This window comes from Chiloscyllium plagiosum, unplaced genomic scaffold, assembly GCF_037043375.1.
Source record: "Chiloscyllium plagiosum isolate Xiang-an unplaced genomic scaffold, Cpla_swu_hap1 HiC_scaffold_15, whole genome shotgun sequence".
NCBI lineage: Eukaryota > Metazoa > Chordata > Chondrichthyes > Orectolobiformes > Hemiscylliidae > Chiloscyllium > Chiloscyllium plagiosum.
Genome location: NW_028270153.1, coordinates 8,348,992 through 8,366,510, shown reverse-complemented (window position 1 = coordinate 8,366,510; position 17,519 = coordinate 8,348,992). Strand labels below are relative to the sequence as shown.

General features: G+C 38.4%; 1 protein-coding gene across 2 annotated transcripts in view; it reads left to right on the top strand.

The window, feature by feature from the left end:
• The window catches only part of asip1 (agouti signaling protein 1), an 85,410-nt gene extending 71,864 nt beyond the window's left edge, over positions 1–13,546 (top strand). For both annotated transcript variants that reach the window (XM_043710878.2, XM_087994714.1), the window contains exons 3-4: positions 815–885; positions 4,769–13,546. In XM_043710878.2, the coding sequence (XP_043566813.1) occupies positions 815–885; positions 4,769–4,960 (263 nt within the window). In that variant the 3' untranslated portion in view covers positions 4,961–13,546. The remainder of the gene's footprint in view (positions 1–814; positions 886–4,768) is intronic.
• The last annotated feature ends 3,973 nt before the right edge of the window (positions 13,547–17,519 follow it).

The window sequence follows — 17,519 nt, the reverse complement described above, 5'->3', positions numbered from 1 at the left end:
AAGATTACTAACCACACTGTATTATTCAGAAAATATTGAACAAACTAGGACAAATTGATAAAGCTGCATATAAAATGAAGGCATATTGGGATCATTTGTATTATGAATATAGTTGTAAGTCCATCTAAATAACTATAATTTTTTACATCTAGTTTTTATCTACTCAACGCATTCTCTATACCTTTAATATACTTTCTAAGTATAGTGCTAAAAGTAGTTTTCGTAGATATGGTCTAAACAGCCCTTATACAAGCTCAAATTTATATGCTCCTATTTGGGAAACTAGAAATTGTACTGAACCTCTTAATGCTCTTCTGGTATGTCTGCTTTCAGTGAGTTATAATGCCTAAAGTCAATCTAGCTTTTCAAACTGATATTGCACTCTGGCAGATGTTTTTGTATCCAAACACAGAGAATAGCACTAACCTCAGTTTAAATGGGAGGGTTTAAATGCCCATTGACTGAATCCAACTACCACATAACAAAGAGTATTGCATGAAGTTGAGGAGATATTGCAAGTGCAGGACTGTTGAAAGCTGAGTACTCTTCAGCTCTAGTGTTCTTCATGACATCACTATAAGTCTGGAGTTCATGATAACCATGAAATTAAAACTGACACAACATAGTTTACAACCTATGTTTATAGCAGAAACTTGGTAGAATACAGTGGCAAGGAGACAATATGATTATTCAGCTCCTCAGTCAAATTAAGTTATTGTTACACTTTAGAAGTCTTAATTCCTGGTAAAGCAGCTAACACTGTGCTTCAAATTTGACTCCTCTGTTTCCCAACCTTCTCACATTTTCCTTACAGAACTGCCAAATAGTAGAAAAATAAATTTCAGAAGAGATGGTAGAAGAATGAGCCCCAATCCACCCAAAAAAGTAAGTAATATTAGCCAGTTTTTTGTAAATTGATCTTTGCAGTTATCTCCATCTGAATTAAAACATTTTAGACTTGGAAGTAACTAGATTGGTAAATTTACTGCCCAATGTGACAATAAGTCACATGTCCATGGAATTCACAAGTTTACTTACTGATGGAAACTATTTTGCAGGAGTCACAGATTAATATTCATAATCCCTGACATGGGGTCCTTGAGCCAACAAGACAAAACTCTGGCCAGTTGGTTTCCTACTTCTGATTGCTATAGCAATCTCTGTCAGAATGCAAATGTGTATGTCAGTTGAGGGCAGAATTTGACTTGGTCAGAAACTATTACTTATAATTGAATGGCCTATTAGTATTATAATGAAAACAGAAAATGTTAGAAATACTCAAAATATCAGGCAACATCTCTGGACAGAAACAAGAGTTCAAGAAATTGGTATTCTTTATTTCGCTTTCTAACACAGTTATGTGTGGTGAAGCAAGATCCAGAAAATAGGTGATATCAAAACTATGATTTAATACAAATTGTTACTTTTTAAAAAAGAGGTTGAGTGGTTTCCCAAAGGTGAAGGAATAGGACCCCTTTGTAAATGTTTGAAGCTACAAGGGTATCCAGAATGTTCAGAAGGTGCAACAACTACTAACTAGATATGAGTAAGCCAGCCATACCTTTAGATTCAGCTGTGTAGCCCACATCAGACTCATCCTTCTGTCTGCCCTTACCTTTGAGGAAGGTGCCACTGACAGAGGCAGCCTTATTCTCACCAATCAGTAACTGGTTTCCCAAGGTGAGGAAGGCATCTGCCAAGCTTTGTGGTTTGCATGTCTTCAGGTAACTCTCAGGCTAATTCTGGAACCAGAGGAGTACCCTAAAGAAGGGAGTACCAAGCTAGGGTTCTTCTCACTTTCTTTCTTCTTTTGTCTCTTCCCACAACACAGTTTCTGCAGTAAGTTTCCAACTGGTATACTCCTTATTGGATGAGGCAGTGGCACAGTTTGCAGGAAAGTACTGCCACACATCCAGCACAGACACACTAGAATACTCACCCCCTTCTGTATTTACATTAATAATAATAATCAGGAACTATTGTTTCCGTCCTACCTGCGATTGCTGCATTTGACTTAGACCTTAAGACACAGGAGCAGAATTAGGTCATTTGGTCTATTGAGTCTGCTCCATCTGGTAGGTTTCTCAGCTCCATTATCCTGCCTTCTCCCCATGATTCCCTTACTAATCAAAACCTATACACTAAATGACTTGGTCTCCATAACTTTCCATGGTAATGAGTTCCACAGATTCACTGCCCTCTGGCTGAAGAAATTCTTCACCTAAGTTCTAAAAGGTCATCCCTTCATTCTGAGGCTGTTCCGCTGATCCTAATCTCTCCTGCCAGTGAAAACATCTTCTCCATGTCCACTCTATCTGGGCCTCTCAATATTCTGTAAATTCTGCAGATCCCCCTCACCCTTCTAAACTCCATCGACTACAGACCCAGAATCCTCAACTGATCCTCACATGACAAGCCCTTCATCCCAAGATCATTCTTGTAAAACTCCTCTGGACCTCCTCCAATGACAGGACATCCTTCCTTAGATACAGAGTCAACATTTCAAATGCGGTCTGATCAGAGCCTCATCTAGCTCTCATATTCTAGCCCTCACAAAATGAATGCTAACTTTATATTTGTCTTCCTGACTGCCAATTGACTCTACTTGTTAACTCAAAGAGAATCATGAACTCGGACTCCCAAGTCCCTCTGTGCTTCAGATTTCTGAAGCCTTTCCCAATTAAAAAATAGTCAATGCCTCTAGTCTTCGGATCTAAGTGGATAAAATCACATCTCCTCACATTGTATTCCATTTGGAATTTTTTTGCCCACTCTCCTTGCCTGTTCAAGCCCTTCTGTAGCCTCATTTGGATGGCAGAGTAGTTAGCACTGCTGCCTCATAGTGCCGAGGACTGGAGTTTGATTCCAGCCTTGGTTGACTGTCTTTCACGTTCTCCTTGTGTCTGCGTGGGTTTCCTCTGGACACTCCACTTCTTCACACAGTCGAAAGATGTTCAAGTCAGTGGATTGGCCATGCTAAATTGCCCTGTGATGTGTAGGCTGTGTGGATTACTCATTGTAAATGCAGGTTACAGGAATACAATTCAGGCTAGATCTGGGCGGGAAGCTCTGCAGAGGGTAAGTGCAGAGTTGATGGGCTGAATGGCCTTCTGCACTGTCAGGATTCTATGATATTATGCTTTCCCGATTTTCTCATCACTACTTGTCCCTCCACCTATCTTTGTGTCATCTGCAAACTAACAACAATGCCCTCAGTTCCTTTGTCCAGATAGATGATGCATAATCTGAAAAGTTGTCTTCCCAACACTGACCTCTGTAGCAGTAGTCACTGACTGCCATCCTGAAAAATATATTCACAAACCAACTGTAAGAATATTACCAGAGTAGCCAGAACTCAGACAAGCCGTCAAGTGGACAGATCAATTACACACACAAATAGAATGAGAAAATGTCATAAAGTTTAATCCTCTCACTTATTACAATAGAAATGCTATATATATAGGATACACCTGCTTCTCGTCTGAGCTACTTTGTTTGCAAAGATCTACTTTTCTCAGTGGATGAATAGATCTTGGGGCCTATTGGAATAATTTGCCATGATTTAAAACTATTCCTAAAGATTTTTGTTCTTGACTACTCTAAAGACAACTTAACACAGTAAACATGCAGTAGGTTTCTGAGGCTATCTCCACATTCCATGGTTCAATGCACTGCACCAATGTAACAAATTGGCTGCCTTTGTCACAAACAGAATATCTGTCCCATCAAAGAATCAACCAAATTCTTAACAGTCAAAAATCCTGCTTTTGCAAGATTAAGTGTTCCTAAGTACCTTGCAGGAAGCATTTGATTTGATAACTTTAAGCAAGCAGTCTTTCTTAAATCCATTATGGATTCAAGGCAAATATTATATTTGGTATCTCAATCACTAACATCTCTGATGCTTTCCAATCATGAACTCTATTAATTAAGGATGATAGTGAAACCAAAGAATAGAGAAATTCATCACTGGCAATGTTTTCATGCATCTTGGTGTCAAAGCTTTTTCTCATCTTTGCAATTCGGCATTTTGGAATATTAAATAGTTATGCTACAGAGTGGCAAGCAGGAACACTGTCTTTGAATCTGATCTCAATTTTGTCTCTATGGGACAAAGCAATTTTCCACAGATTAGGACTACAGAAAAGAGAATTACCTTTTAGAGTTAATGTGAACCAATTTCCCAAGTGATACATATAAAGTTGGTATTCACAGTGCATTATGATGCGTATCATTTTCCTTATATGTTGACCCAAGTTAATAGCAATGAAGAAAAAGGAGCAAGAGAATAGTGATGAATTCAATTGAAATCTTAATTGCTTCTTCCTCTAATTATCAATATTACAGTTTATTCCTCTTCCCCAAATCCCCAGGTACACAGTTCAATATGGTCTCCCTTCCTTTAGTCTTTGTCTAATTGAATTGTTTTGAAGTCTCTAAATTGTATGCAATCCAGTCTGGAACATAAGGAACTCTTTTCCTTTCTCAATCTTCATTTTCTCCTATAATGTATAATTATTTAAAACACAAACTTAATGCTACCAATTCCTGTGTTTTGATTTCCGTTAATTTTTTGTACTGCTCTCTTCACTCTTTGATGTTGTCTTGAATTTGGAACTTTCTCCTTTCACCTTGGTTCTACCATTCATTATGTGCAGAATGCATATCAGTAAAGGAATAAGATTTAATAAATTTTTATAAGGATATTTGTTTTAGTTATTGTATTGCAAACTTCTCATCTTTAATTTTCTCATCTCCTTAAATACAGAATAACAGAATTGCAATGGCTCATAAGGTGAAGAAGCTAAAACCAGAGAACGGTCATTGTGTGCCACTCTGGGGAATGTGTCTTCCACCATCTCCACGATGTTGCAACCCTTGTGCCTTCTGTCACTGCCGATTTTTCAATACTGTCTGCTATTGCCGGAAGCTAAATGCCAAGTGTTTGGACAAAATGTAAGCAGTTGCACCCGTGATGAAGAATAGCACAGCCAGCCTGGCTATAAAAAATTAAAAGTAAATACTATGCATGTCTTCTTGTTGGTCACTGTCAAATCAAATTATGGATAAGGATAAAGGTATTCCAATTGATTGAGAATTATTTACAAATCAACAGTAAAAATACAGAACCTTCATTGTTTTGCGCTATGTCTGTGAAATTGAAGGCTCACAAGCCCACATCTAAAAAAACGTTTGGTAAATGTTTTGGGGTGGAGGAAAGAACACCAAGAGAGTCATTTATCAATTGCAAATACAAAAGTGTGACTTACACCACCTTTGCAAATAATCACACAACACCTTTTCTCAAAAATAAAATTAATAGAATCGCAAAAAAAACGATAACATTTCACTTAACTTCCTATCATACCTCTGATTCTCAAGTTTTAGCAGGAGCCTATTGTCATTGGAATCTTTTTTTTTCAGAGCAATAGCATGATCATCTTATGTAATAATGTGTTTTCTCATATATAGAAAACACAGGGCAAGATCTAGTTCATTGTCCAAATTTTGCTTGTCCTTGGAGGAATATTTATCCATATTGTAGTCTATCATGGAACACAGAACTTTACAGCTGACATTAGAACATCAGAAACAGGAGCAGGAGTAGATATTTTTTCCCTTTGAGCCCGTGTCCCCATTTAGTAAGATCATGCCTAATCTGATTGTGAATTTAACTCCATTTTCCTTCCTTACCCTCTTGGCAGTTGATAAATGTATACAAACAGGAAATCGCTCTGATGAATTACATTTTTCTCCAGGAAGCAATCATGATCTTCCATATGCCAATATTCCAACTTTCCTTCAACTTCAATCAAGGTTCTCTTGAGTATGTGTGGATTTAATGAACAAAAATGGCCTTCTGTTATTTGTTCTGTTCACAAAATTGAGTGTCTGCTTTTTAATGCTGTCTACAGCACTGGCTCAGATTTTCCAATAGACAATTATTTCTGTAGAGGGGCAAAGGTCCCTCTTGAAACCCTGAAGTAACAGATTCAACGATTCCAATAGCAATTCCAAAAGTATCCATTTAAATCAGATAATTTAGAGGTTTGACTACAGTTAGCCTGAGAATTACATGAAAATGTCAAAAGATTGAAAATTTAGTCAAACTCCTAGGTAACTATTAAACTGACTCCATAACGCACTATTCATTCCCCCACTTATAGCTCTCTTAGATTTCACATGCCCACCAGACTCTGACCTCACATGAAAATCCCCTGTTCACTGTGACCTGAGAGCCTCCACCCCTTGAGCACCCCTCCCTTCACTGTCCCTAACCCACATCTCCATCACTAGATCTGCAAAGCCCCTCCACTGGACACAACACTTCCCTCCCGACCTGGATTTGACAGCCCCTTCTCATCCAGACCAATTAACCCTCTCCCCCAGTGACCTGACATCTTCTCATGCCCCCCCTCCCCAGTCCTGTATCTTTCCCGTTCCCCATCAAGATAAAATGTTCTATGTCAATGAAACTGCATTCCCTCCCATCAATGTGATCTGACATCCTCTTCCCCTCCTCACTGGGTCACAACATCCCTTTCTCCCACTTGAAAACCCAACATCCGCAACCCAATCCTCTCCCAATTCTCAGACCCAACAGTATACATTCTCTGCCACCAGATATTGTAGTCGCGTCTCTCCAATCTCCATTAAAACACTCCATTAATTAACTTGTACCTACCCACCTGAAATCCTATACACCTGGCACCACACTTACCCTTTCGCATGAGCTGTCAAAGTGGTTGTCTGTACTGCTAAATTTTCAAATCTCAGAATATGTCAACCAGCAAGGAAAAGGGTCATGGTTTGAATTTTTCAACCAGTCTGTTATACAGGGAGTTGTTAGATTTCAGATTTACTGTGCATTCCCCAAGTAGCTGTGATCAACATTTTCTGTCAAAAATCATAGAATTTTACAGTATAGAAGGGACCATTTTACCCATCGTGTCTGAACTCACTTCCAAAAGAGCTACATAAAAAGAAGATCTGTTAAGTAATGTTGAAGAAAATGTGAAGACTGACAAGTCTGAAGAGGTCATATGTGATCTCTTATAAGAGTGAACAGCGTACTGTCTGAAAGCAGGCAGATCTCTGAATGATTTCTGGATCAATAATATTTCACAATAATTAAGCACAAACTTCATTATACAGAATGGAAGGTGAGGGGATGTGCCAGGATGCTTGCTGAAAGGTTATCTTTCATGAATGGGAGAGATCAGAACTAGTGTATACTGATTAAAAATAAGGAATGTCCCATTTAAGAGACAGACTAAGAGAAATGCTTTTTTCTCAAAGTACTGTTGATCTGCAGAATTCTGTTCCTCTGAGAACAATGTAGTTGGGATTATCAAATATCTTTAAGGTTGAGTTAAATAGATTCTTGACTAAAAAAGAAGTCAATGATATATGGTTAGGCAGGAAAGCAAAGGCCACAATCAGAGCAACAGTAATTTTATTAAAGCAGAAAATGCTGGAGAAATTTAACTGTTTCTCTGTCCACAGATGCTGCCAAACCGACTGAAAGTCCCCAGCATTTCCTGTTTTTAATTTCAGATTTCCAGTATCCATAGTATTTTGTTTTCATATAATTCTATTAAATGTCAAATCAGGTTCAAGGGCTAATTAGCCTATTCTCCCTGCTTCCAATTCATGCTGTACATATGTATATCAAGTGCAACAGTGGAAATGGCAGACTGTCTTCCACCTGAAATTAAGTTACAGTAAATTAATTATTTGATTATAGATTATTGCAGCGAAACAGGGTTATAATTATAGGGGATTTCAACATTTGCCAACATTAATTGAGATGACCTTAGTGTGAAAGGATTAGATAGGGTGGAATTTTTAAAGTGCATCCAGGAGGCCTTTTTGTGCCAGTACGTCGATATCTAGTATTGGAGATGGACAGTGTCAGACCTAATCCTGAGAATGAATCCAGTTAAGTAATTGGAGTTTCAGTTGAGGACACTTTGGGACTAGTGACCATAATGCTGTAAGGGATAAGGATAGTGTGCAAGTTAAGTGTCTAAACAGGGGGATGGCAAATTTCATTATTATTAACAGGAGCTAGCAAACATAGACTGGGAGCAGCTACTTGCAGGTAAGTCTACATTTGGAAAGTGGTAGTCTTTTAAAAGTATTATAGCAAGAATTTATGGTCAGTGTGCTCCTCTAGGAGTAAAGGGCAAGGGCAGAATGTTCAGGGAACCCTGAATGTCAAGGGATATTGATAGTTTGGTAAAGAAAAGGAGGGAAGCATCTGTCAGATACAGTGCAATAAAAACAGTGGAAGCCGTTCAGAAATATAGAGTATGAGGGCTGATTAAAAAAGAAATTAGGAAGGCAAAGAAGGGTCAAGAAATATATTTAGTAGATTAGGAAAACCTCAAGGCATTTTAGAAGTACAGATATATGAAAACTGAGAGGATTACCGGGGAAGAGTGGGATGTATTAGAGACTTATGCATGGAACCATTGGACATGGGTGAGGTCTTAAATGAACACTTCTCACTTGTATTCACAAAGAAGACATGGTAACTGGAGATTTCAGTTAGGATGGAGAGGTTCTAGAATATATTAAGATTAATAAGGAGGTTATTGATGTTTAGCAAGCATAAAGGTCAATAAATCCTCAGGGCCTGATGAGATGTATTCAAGGCTGCTATGGGAGGCAAAGGAGGAGATTGCTGGAGCTCTGGCAAATCCACGTAATACTCCCCTGGCTGCAGGTGATCTGCCAGATGACTGAGGATAGCTAATGTTGTTCCTTTGTTCAAGATGGACAGCAAGGATAGGCCAAGTAATTATAGGCCAGTTCGTTTGATTTTACTGTGAGGAAATTATTTGAAAAAATTCTGCGGGATAGAATTAATCAACACTTGGAAAGACAGGATTTGGTCAGGGATAGTTAGCATGGATTTGTTAGAGGGAGAGCCTGTCTGGCTAATTTAATTGAGTTTTTTTGAAAAGGTGATTAAATATATTGATGACCGTCTTGCAACTGATAATGGTTTATCTGGACTTAGGTAAGTACTTAACAAGATCCCAGAAAGAAGGCTGGTGCAAAAGGTAAGAGCCCATGGGATCCAAGGCAAGTTGGCAAACTGGATCCAATTGGCTCACAGACAGGAGGAACAAGTGAAGGTGAAGAGTTGTTTTTATGATTCTAAGCCTGTCACTAGCAGTGTTCCACTGGTGTTGGGATCCTTACTTTTTTTATGTATATTAACAAGTCAGCTGTGAATGCAGACGGTAAAGCTCGTAAGTTTGCAGATGACATAAAAATTGGTGGCATTGTTGATAGTGAGGAGGATGGTCACAGTTTGATATTGATCAGTTGGTATATTAGACAGAGCAATGGCAGATGGAATTTAATCCTGATAAATGCGAGGCGATGGATTTTGGGAGATCTAATAAGGGAAGGACACCTAGACAATACTGAGGAAGAGTACATAGGAAGACTATTGTAGACAAGTTGAAACTTTTTTTTACCAACATGGTATAGCAATGAATGTCTTCATTGTTCCAGCATTTTTTTCATTATTTAAGCTATTGGATCATTGGTTCACAGGATTATTTGGAGCTGAGTATTTACTTTCAATGGCATGTCTGCTCATATTCCTATCAATGAGCCAGCCTGACTGGTCGCTTATCAACAATGTTCTTGGATATGATATACTGCAGAGTTTCCAGTCATGGTCCCAGTCTCAAATCAACATATCAAGATGCAACAAATTCACTCCAATGAGTCATAGCTTACTTGCCTTGCACAAGGGGTCAACAGACCTACATAAAAGCTGAAGTTCCATTTATATATTATTATCTAGGACACAATGCTCTTTTGTGCATTGCATGCCCACATTCTATGTTATTTCAACTCCCTTTCTGGTAAAATAGAATTGCCTAGCCAATTTCAGCCAAATTCTAGCCTCAGCTGAAAGAGTTCTGTCTTTTTTTTAACTCACATGGTAGTTGGAGGTGAGAATTTAATTGGCAGGCTGTAAAGAAAATAATGAATTCATCTGTTTCCAACTTGCATTTTTTGTTTTATGATTGTGAAGTACCAACTCAGGCGAAACAGTCAGAAAAGGAATTAATAACTCATGTCTTCTCTTTTGGAGGGTGATGCAACAGTATGAGGTAAGCTTGGGGATAAAATAACAAAGAAACATCATTAAAATTATAAAATTGGGGATTGCTTATTCATCATAAGGTTTCAGAACTTAAGCAATGTCAATTATTACTGGCACAGTTGTGTACAGCATGATGTACCTGAAGGACAAACAAAGGCTCCATAATAAGTTGGGACCTTGTGATACTGTGGTAGTGGCCCAGAGGTCTGAGTTCAACTCCCACCTGCACTGCAGCTGTTTCATGACATATCCAAAAAGATTGATTAAATATAATTATAAATAGATGAAGCACAGAAGGAGAAACTTGGACAGTGGCAGATACGTATAAAGAACTAATTTCAGATAACTGCAGGGATAAGATTAGCAAAATGCAATGCAATGATATCTACAACATAGCGTCAGATAGCACTACATAGAATAGGAATAAATGAATATACAGAAATAGCCAATAAGAAAGGCACAGATAGAACATAGAACAGTACAGTACAGGAATAGGCCCTTCAGACTACCATATCTGTGCTGACCATGATGTTATTCTAAACTAATCTCACCTGCCTACACATGGTCCGTATCACTCTATTCACTGCCTGTTCATGTGTCTGCCTGATGCTGAGAAAATAGCAGATATGGACACTAGTACAAATACTAACTCAATGGAGTAATATACAACATCAGATACCAGACCAGGACAGGAAGGGTGTCCATATTATATCAAGTAGCAAAGTCAGATGCCTGAAAAATATGAGATGCAAGCACACCAATATTTGTTGGATTCCAGCATATAACAAAGAGTGACAGCAAAAGAAATTCTAGATACTGAGACAGGAATAAATTCTAGAAGACATGCAAACGTTGGCACAAAAATAAATAATAGCATGGAACAGATGCTGACAAAGGAATAACTATTAGTCAAACAGGAATAAACAGTACCATACGTACAGATAGGTCACATTTATATATCAGCAAGTGGAGATACTGACATTGTAACAAAGACCCAGCATTGGTAGAAGTACCATTACAGGAATAATTATCAGCATAGGCACAGAAATAAAGTATAACACAGGGACAGGTATATGTTTATTTCATTTACAATATCCATTCAGCATCCGTTCTGTCAAGTCCCTTCAGGTTTGTATATGTTTCCATGAGATCACTTCCCATTCTTCTCAACTCCAAAGGATATAAGCCCAATCTGTCCAATAATCTTCCTCATAAATGAAACCGTCATTCCAGAAATCAGTCAAGTGAATCTTCTCTAAACTGCTTCTAATGGAGTTATGTCCTTTTTTAAGGAAAGCAAACTATATATGATATTTTAGATGTTTTCACATGAATGCCTTATTCAACTGTAGCAAAACATCTCCACTTCATATCCTATTCACCTTGCAATAAGTTATAACTTAACCATGGATTCAGAACTCCACAAGGAGTAATAAAGAGCACAAATAAGAATCTACAAAATTAATTGAATAATATAATAATCTGTTATGGAATAAAAATACATAAAAATCCTTGCAAACATTTTCATTACTCTTCTGAAGTCAACGATATACTAAATTATTGCTCCAACTTGTGTAAATTGACACCTTTGGGGATATTTTAACCCGAAATACCAGAAGTATATTAAAATGTAACAATAAAATCACAAGCAGAAGATCAAACCCACACTCTTTTAAGGAGGCAGTGCAGAAAATGCATAGTCTATCCATATCCAAAGAGCAGATCACTCATTTCATTATTTTAGATCCTCAATGCTGCGTATTATTAGGCTGGGATGGAGCAAATTTAAGTTCAATTCTGGTCTCGTCAACATCCACGCAAACTCACTTTCTAACAGGGTCCTCTACATCCTGATTAGAAGTGGGACTACAATCAGTGTCACCTCTAGCCCAAGCAGGTCTGGGTTCAAGGGTCTCAGCCATGACCTTTGGGGACAGGTTCAAGAGGCCAGAGAAAACTTGGTGGTGATGGGTCCCAAAGGGAGTCCTTCATTGTTCATAACCGTAAACTGCTCAGTTAAAATTGTTGGCTTTCCATTTGGCATGGGCCCTCCTCCATCATCGATAAAATACCAATAGGCCCAAGGGAGAGAGGACTGCCCAACATGTCTACTGCTCCTGTAAAATTTCAGCTGGGTGATTATGAGCAGAAAGGTAATGACCAGAAATGCCTGCTGAATTTTCTCAGCACTTCTGCCTTCAGACTTGATGATGGGACAAAACAAACTTTAACCCACCATTAATCTCATTAAACCTGGTCAATTCTGCTCGGTCAAAGGTTTACCTACTGTGTTTTCTGTGAAATCCATAATAATTTGGATTTAATGAAAACATAATACCATTCATGTTCTTCTGTGGATACAATGCAAATTCTGTGGTACAAATGCAAATAGTCAATTCAGTATTCCTATATATTTTTAATATTCATATTCACTTTAAGTGAAATACAAAGCTATTATGATACACACATATGTTTATATTTACATTGAATTTGTTGGTTTGTGCTGTGGTTCAGGATTATGAAATGTTATTCATGGTTTTGTTTATTTTGTGGACCAATCCAAAAAAATGATTCAAGACAGAAGTCTTAATAAGAACTAGTGCACGAAATGGGGCATGGCAGTTAACTGATGTGCATTACATTTACTGCCTTTTGAGACCATCAAAATTATACTCAATTTGCATGTTTTTGTGAATTTTGCACTCATCAAAGTGTGTTTTTGAGAAATAGAATTTTCCCTGTATTGTGATTACTGTAGGTGCACAGTAGAACATCTTTACATTCCTAATGTGGTCAGTCCAACCTTAGTAAATAATACCCTATTGCTACCAGCTGAATAATCTTTCAGCCTATTGATTTACCTTCGTCTAGTGACGGTATGCATGTCTGTTAGAGACAATTGTAGGCTCAAACCCTAATTCAAATATAATCTTGACTGATACTTCTGTTCAATAGTGCTATATTGTCGCAGGAATAAAATAAATTAATTGGCCATAAAGTGATTGGAGACATTCTGAAATGTTGTAAATATTTCAAAGCAAATTACTTTTTTCTTTGAATGAGGCTACCAGTATATAATTGGTTTATGTTAAGGGCTCATGTCCAATAGGAATCAGACTAATATTGCCTCAGATTCCTTCTAAGATAGAAAACATGAGGGCAGCAGGCCCATTAGGCCTTCAATCCATCATTCTCTAGGCTACATTTGAAACCAAATTCGCTATTCATATTTTGATCAGTGCTGATTTTAAAGCAGTGATGTCTTACACAATTGACAGCCATGCATTGTCAATGTAATCAATATTGTGTGCATAGATATTGTTTGTTTTTTTCACTTGTGATTACAATATGTTTTGCTCTTCCTGTTATCTGCTTCTCTGTAATATATAATAAATTCTTGCATTGATTTAAGTCAGTTTTCTTAGGTCTTAAATTCTATCATTTTTCAACCTGTTAATAGGAAATGCTGGTTATACAAATATACAAACATGCAGCAGGAATAGGATATTGGGCTCTTTAGCCTATCCATTGTTTAATGCAATCACGACTGATCTAATTATAACCTCAAATCCACATTTCTGCAAACCTCTGATTAAAGCTTCATCTCCGTACTTACCAAGAATTTATCTACCTTAAAAGTATTCAAAGACTCTGCTTCAACCACCTTTCTCAGAAGACAGCTCCAAGACTCACAATGCTCTGAGAGAAAAAGGATAAGACTGATCTGTTTTAAATAGGGGTAATGGCTTATTTTTAAACAGTGAACATCCCTATCCCAGTACTAGTTCCTCTAACAAGAAAAGACACCATCTCCATATCTATCCCACCAATACCCCATTGGATTTTATAACTGGGTGGCACGGTGGCTTGGTGGTTAGCACTGCTACCTCATAGCGCCAAGGACTCAGATTTGATTCCAACCTCAGGCGACTGTCTGTGTGGAATTTGCACATTCTCCCATGTCTGTGTGGGTTGCCTCTGGGTGCTCTGGTTTCCTCCCACAATCCAAAGATGTGCAGATTGCCCATAGTATTCAAGGATGGGTAGGTTAGTTGCATTGGTCAGGGGTAAATGTAGGGAGGGGGAATGGATCTGGCTAGGTTACTCTTTGGAGCGTTGGCGTGAACTTGTTGGGCCAAAGGACCTGTTTCCACACTGTAGGAGTTCTCTGATATTTAAATCAAGTCACTTCTTATCATTCTAAACCCAACAGGTATAAGTCCAACCTTTCTTCATTAAAAAAATGTCCTTTCCAGGTTTTAGTCCTTTAAACCTTCTCTGAATGATTTCCATTGATGGTATGTATGCCAGACGTGGCTTCACAAGTGCCCTGTATCACTGACACATACCTTCTTTACTGTCCTATGTAACTCTCCTTGCAATAATAAATGACCACATTTTATTAGCTTACTTAATTAGTTGTTGTAATTTATTATGAGCCTTTTGTAATTCATACAACAGGACATTCAGGTACATCTTCATCTCGGAGCTCTGCAATTTCTCACCATTTGGGTACTGCACTGCCTTTTCATATATGCTGCCAAAATGCAAAATTTGATTTTCCCACATTGTACTTGATTTGCCAGATCTTTGGCCACTCAATTAACCTGTATAGATATTTTAGTAGTTTCCGTATGTCTTCTTCTCAATTTACTTTCCTACCAAGCTTTGAGGCATCAGCAAATTTGGCAACTATTCCAGCCCTTCACGTAAATTATTTTTGTAAAGTGTCAACTTGTGAGGACTCAGTATAATCCCAGTGGCACACCACCTTTTTCACCTGAAAAATATTCATTAATGCTTATATTCTACTTCCTGTTATCCATCCAATCTTCTATTTATGCCAATAATGCTGCACCATACTACACGCACTACACCATGCATTATATTCCACAATAACCTTACATGTGGGCAGCACGATGGCACAGTGATTAGCACTGCTGCCTCACAGCACCAGAGACCTGTGTTCAATTCCCACCTCAGGTGACTGTGTGGAGTTTGCACATTCTCCCCGTGTCTGCGTGGGTTTCCTCCAAGTGCTCCGGTTTCCTCCCACAGTCCAAAGATGTGCAGGTTAGGTGAATTGGCCATGCTAAATTGCCCGTAGTGTTAGGTTAAGGGGTAAATGTAGGGATATGGGTGGGTTGCACTTCGGCGGGTCGGTGTGGACTTGTTGGGCCGAAGAGCCTGTTTCCACACTTGTCAGCCTGCAGCTTTGACAATTTACTCTGTACCATTTCTGTAATGATTGTGATCTTTTTGAGTTCCTTCCTCCTTTTCATTTCCTGATTTATAATTGTTTCTAGAATGTACTTATATCCCTTATAGTTAAGACTGATGCAAAATATCTGTTCAATTCATCTGCCATGTCCTTATTTTCCATTACTAATTCTCTAATCTCACTTTCTATAGGACCAACACTCATTGTTTTAACGACCAAAATCCAGTTATGAGGAAGGGTCACCGGACCTGAAGCGTTAACTCTGATTTATCTTCACAGATGCTGCCAGACCTGCTGAGCTTTGCCAGCAACTTCTGTTTTTGTTACTCATTTTTTAAAACTCTTCAAATATTCATAGAAACTTTAACTATCTGTTTTTATATTTCTGCTTAACTTTTTCTCATACTGTACTTTCCCCCTCATTCTTTTTGTTATTCTTTGCTGTTAATATTTTGCCCAGTCTTCAGGCCTACCACCTGCAGCTGCACCATTCTTTGTTTTTTTCTTTAAATTTGATTCTATTTTTAACATTTCTAATTCACCACTGTCTATGCTGGGTTCATCTTGGAAACTTTTCTTACTTTATGAAATGCATCTATTCTGTATTTACTGAAATAGTGCCATGGTTACTTAGCTGACCACCTGACAGCCCCACTCTAATCCAAACATACTGAAAGAATCTCAAGTCTGTTGAATACCTCTGGATCCTCTTACCTGCCACACTCACCGTCATACTGTACTGTCCCAAGCATATCAGAGTACCCTATACTAAGAAGTGTGACTGCCTCCTGGTACAGAGAATCCAGAAAACCCCCTTAATGAATCACAGTGTCTCTAATTCAATGTTCAACTCATAGTTGCTCAGCCAAAATTACACAAACTTCAAACAGGACTGTAAACTTGTTTCCCTCAGACCAAAATGGCATTTAGGAGTTCCCATATGTTGCAGAAATCACACATCAGCTGTCCTCCCATTCCTAATGTATTAAGATCCTCATTCATAAGAAACTAACTTGAGGAACCTCCTGGATAAAGGGATTCTTTGAGTATACCCATCAGCAAGAGTTTCCTCAAGCAGTATATAGAGGGTCCCTCATGGGAAGAGGCCAAACTCAATCTACTCTTGGGAAATTGGGCAGGACAGGTGACTGAGGTGTCAGCGGGGGAGCACTTTAGGACCAGTGACCATAGTCCTATTAATTTCAAAATAGTTATAGAGAGGGACAAAACTGGTACACAGGTTCAAATTCTAAATTGAGGCAAGGCCAATTTTGATGGAATTAGACAGGAGCTTGCAGCTGTTGATTGGAGTAGTTTGTTTGCACGTCTTGTTAGGGAACCTCTAACAAGTCGGAGGCCTTTAAAAGTGTGATAGCTAGACTTCAAGGTCTATATGTTCTTGTGAGGGTGAAGGGCAAGGTTGACAGGAGTAGGGAACCCTGGATGACAAGAGATAATGAAGCTTTGACCAGAAAAAAGGATGTATAGCTCAGGTACAGGTATGGGAATCCCTGGAGGTATATAGAAAACACAGGGGTTTACTAAAGAAGGAAATCTGGAGGGCAAAAAGAGAGCACAGGATAGCATTGACCGAGAAGATTAGGGTGAATTCAAAGAGATTCCTTAAGTACATCAAAGGAAGAAGAATAACTAGAGAGAGAATAGGACCCCTCAAGGACCAAAGTGGACATGTATGTGTGGAACCGCAGGAAATGGGCGAGGTCCTCAATGAATATTTGTCCTCTGTGTTTACCATGGAGAAAAACATGAAGACTTGAGAACTTGGGGAAGTTAGTGGTGATATCTTGGGGACAGTTCATATCACAGCAGAGGAAGTATTCGACATATTAGAATGTATGAAAGTGGATAAATCTGATCCTGACCAGATATAGCTGGAACACTACAAGAGACTAGAGAAGAAATTGCAACGGCCCTGGCTGATATATTTGCATTATCGTTAACCAAGGATGAGGTCTCAGATGACTGGAGGGTAGCAAATATTGTGCCATTATTCAAGAAGGGTTGCAAAGAAAAACCTGGCAACTATAGACCAGTAAGCTTAACATTTGTGGTAGTTAAGTTACTTGAGAAGATTCTGAAGGATAAGATATACATGCATTTCGAAAGACAGGGTTTGATTAGGAGTAGTCAGCATGACTTTGT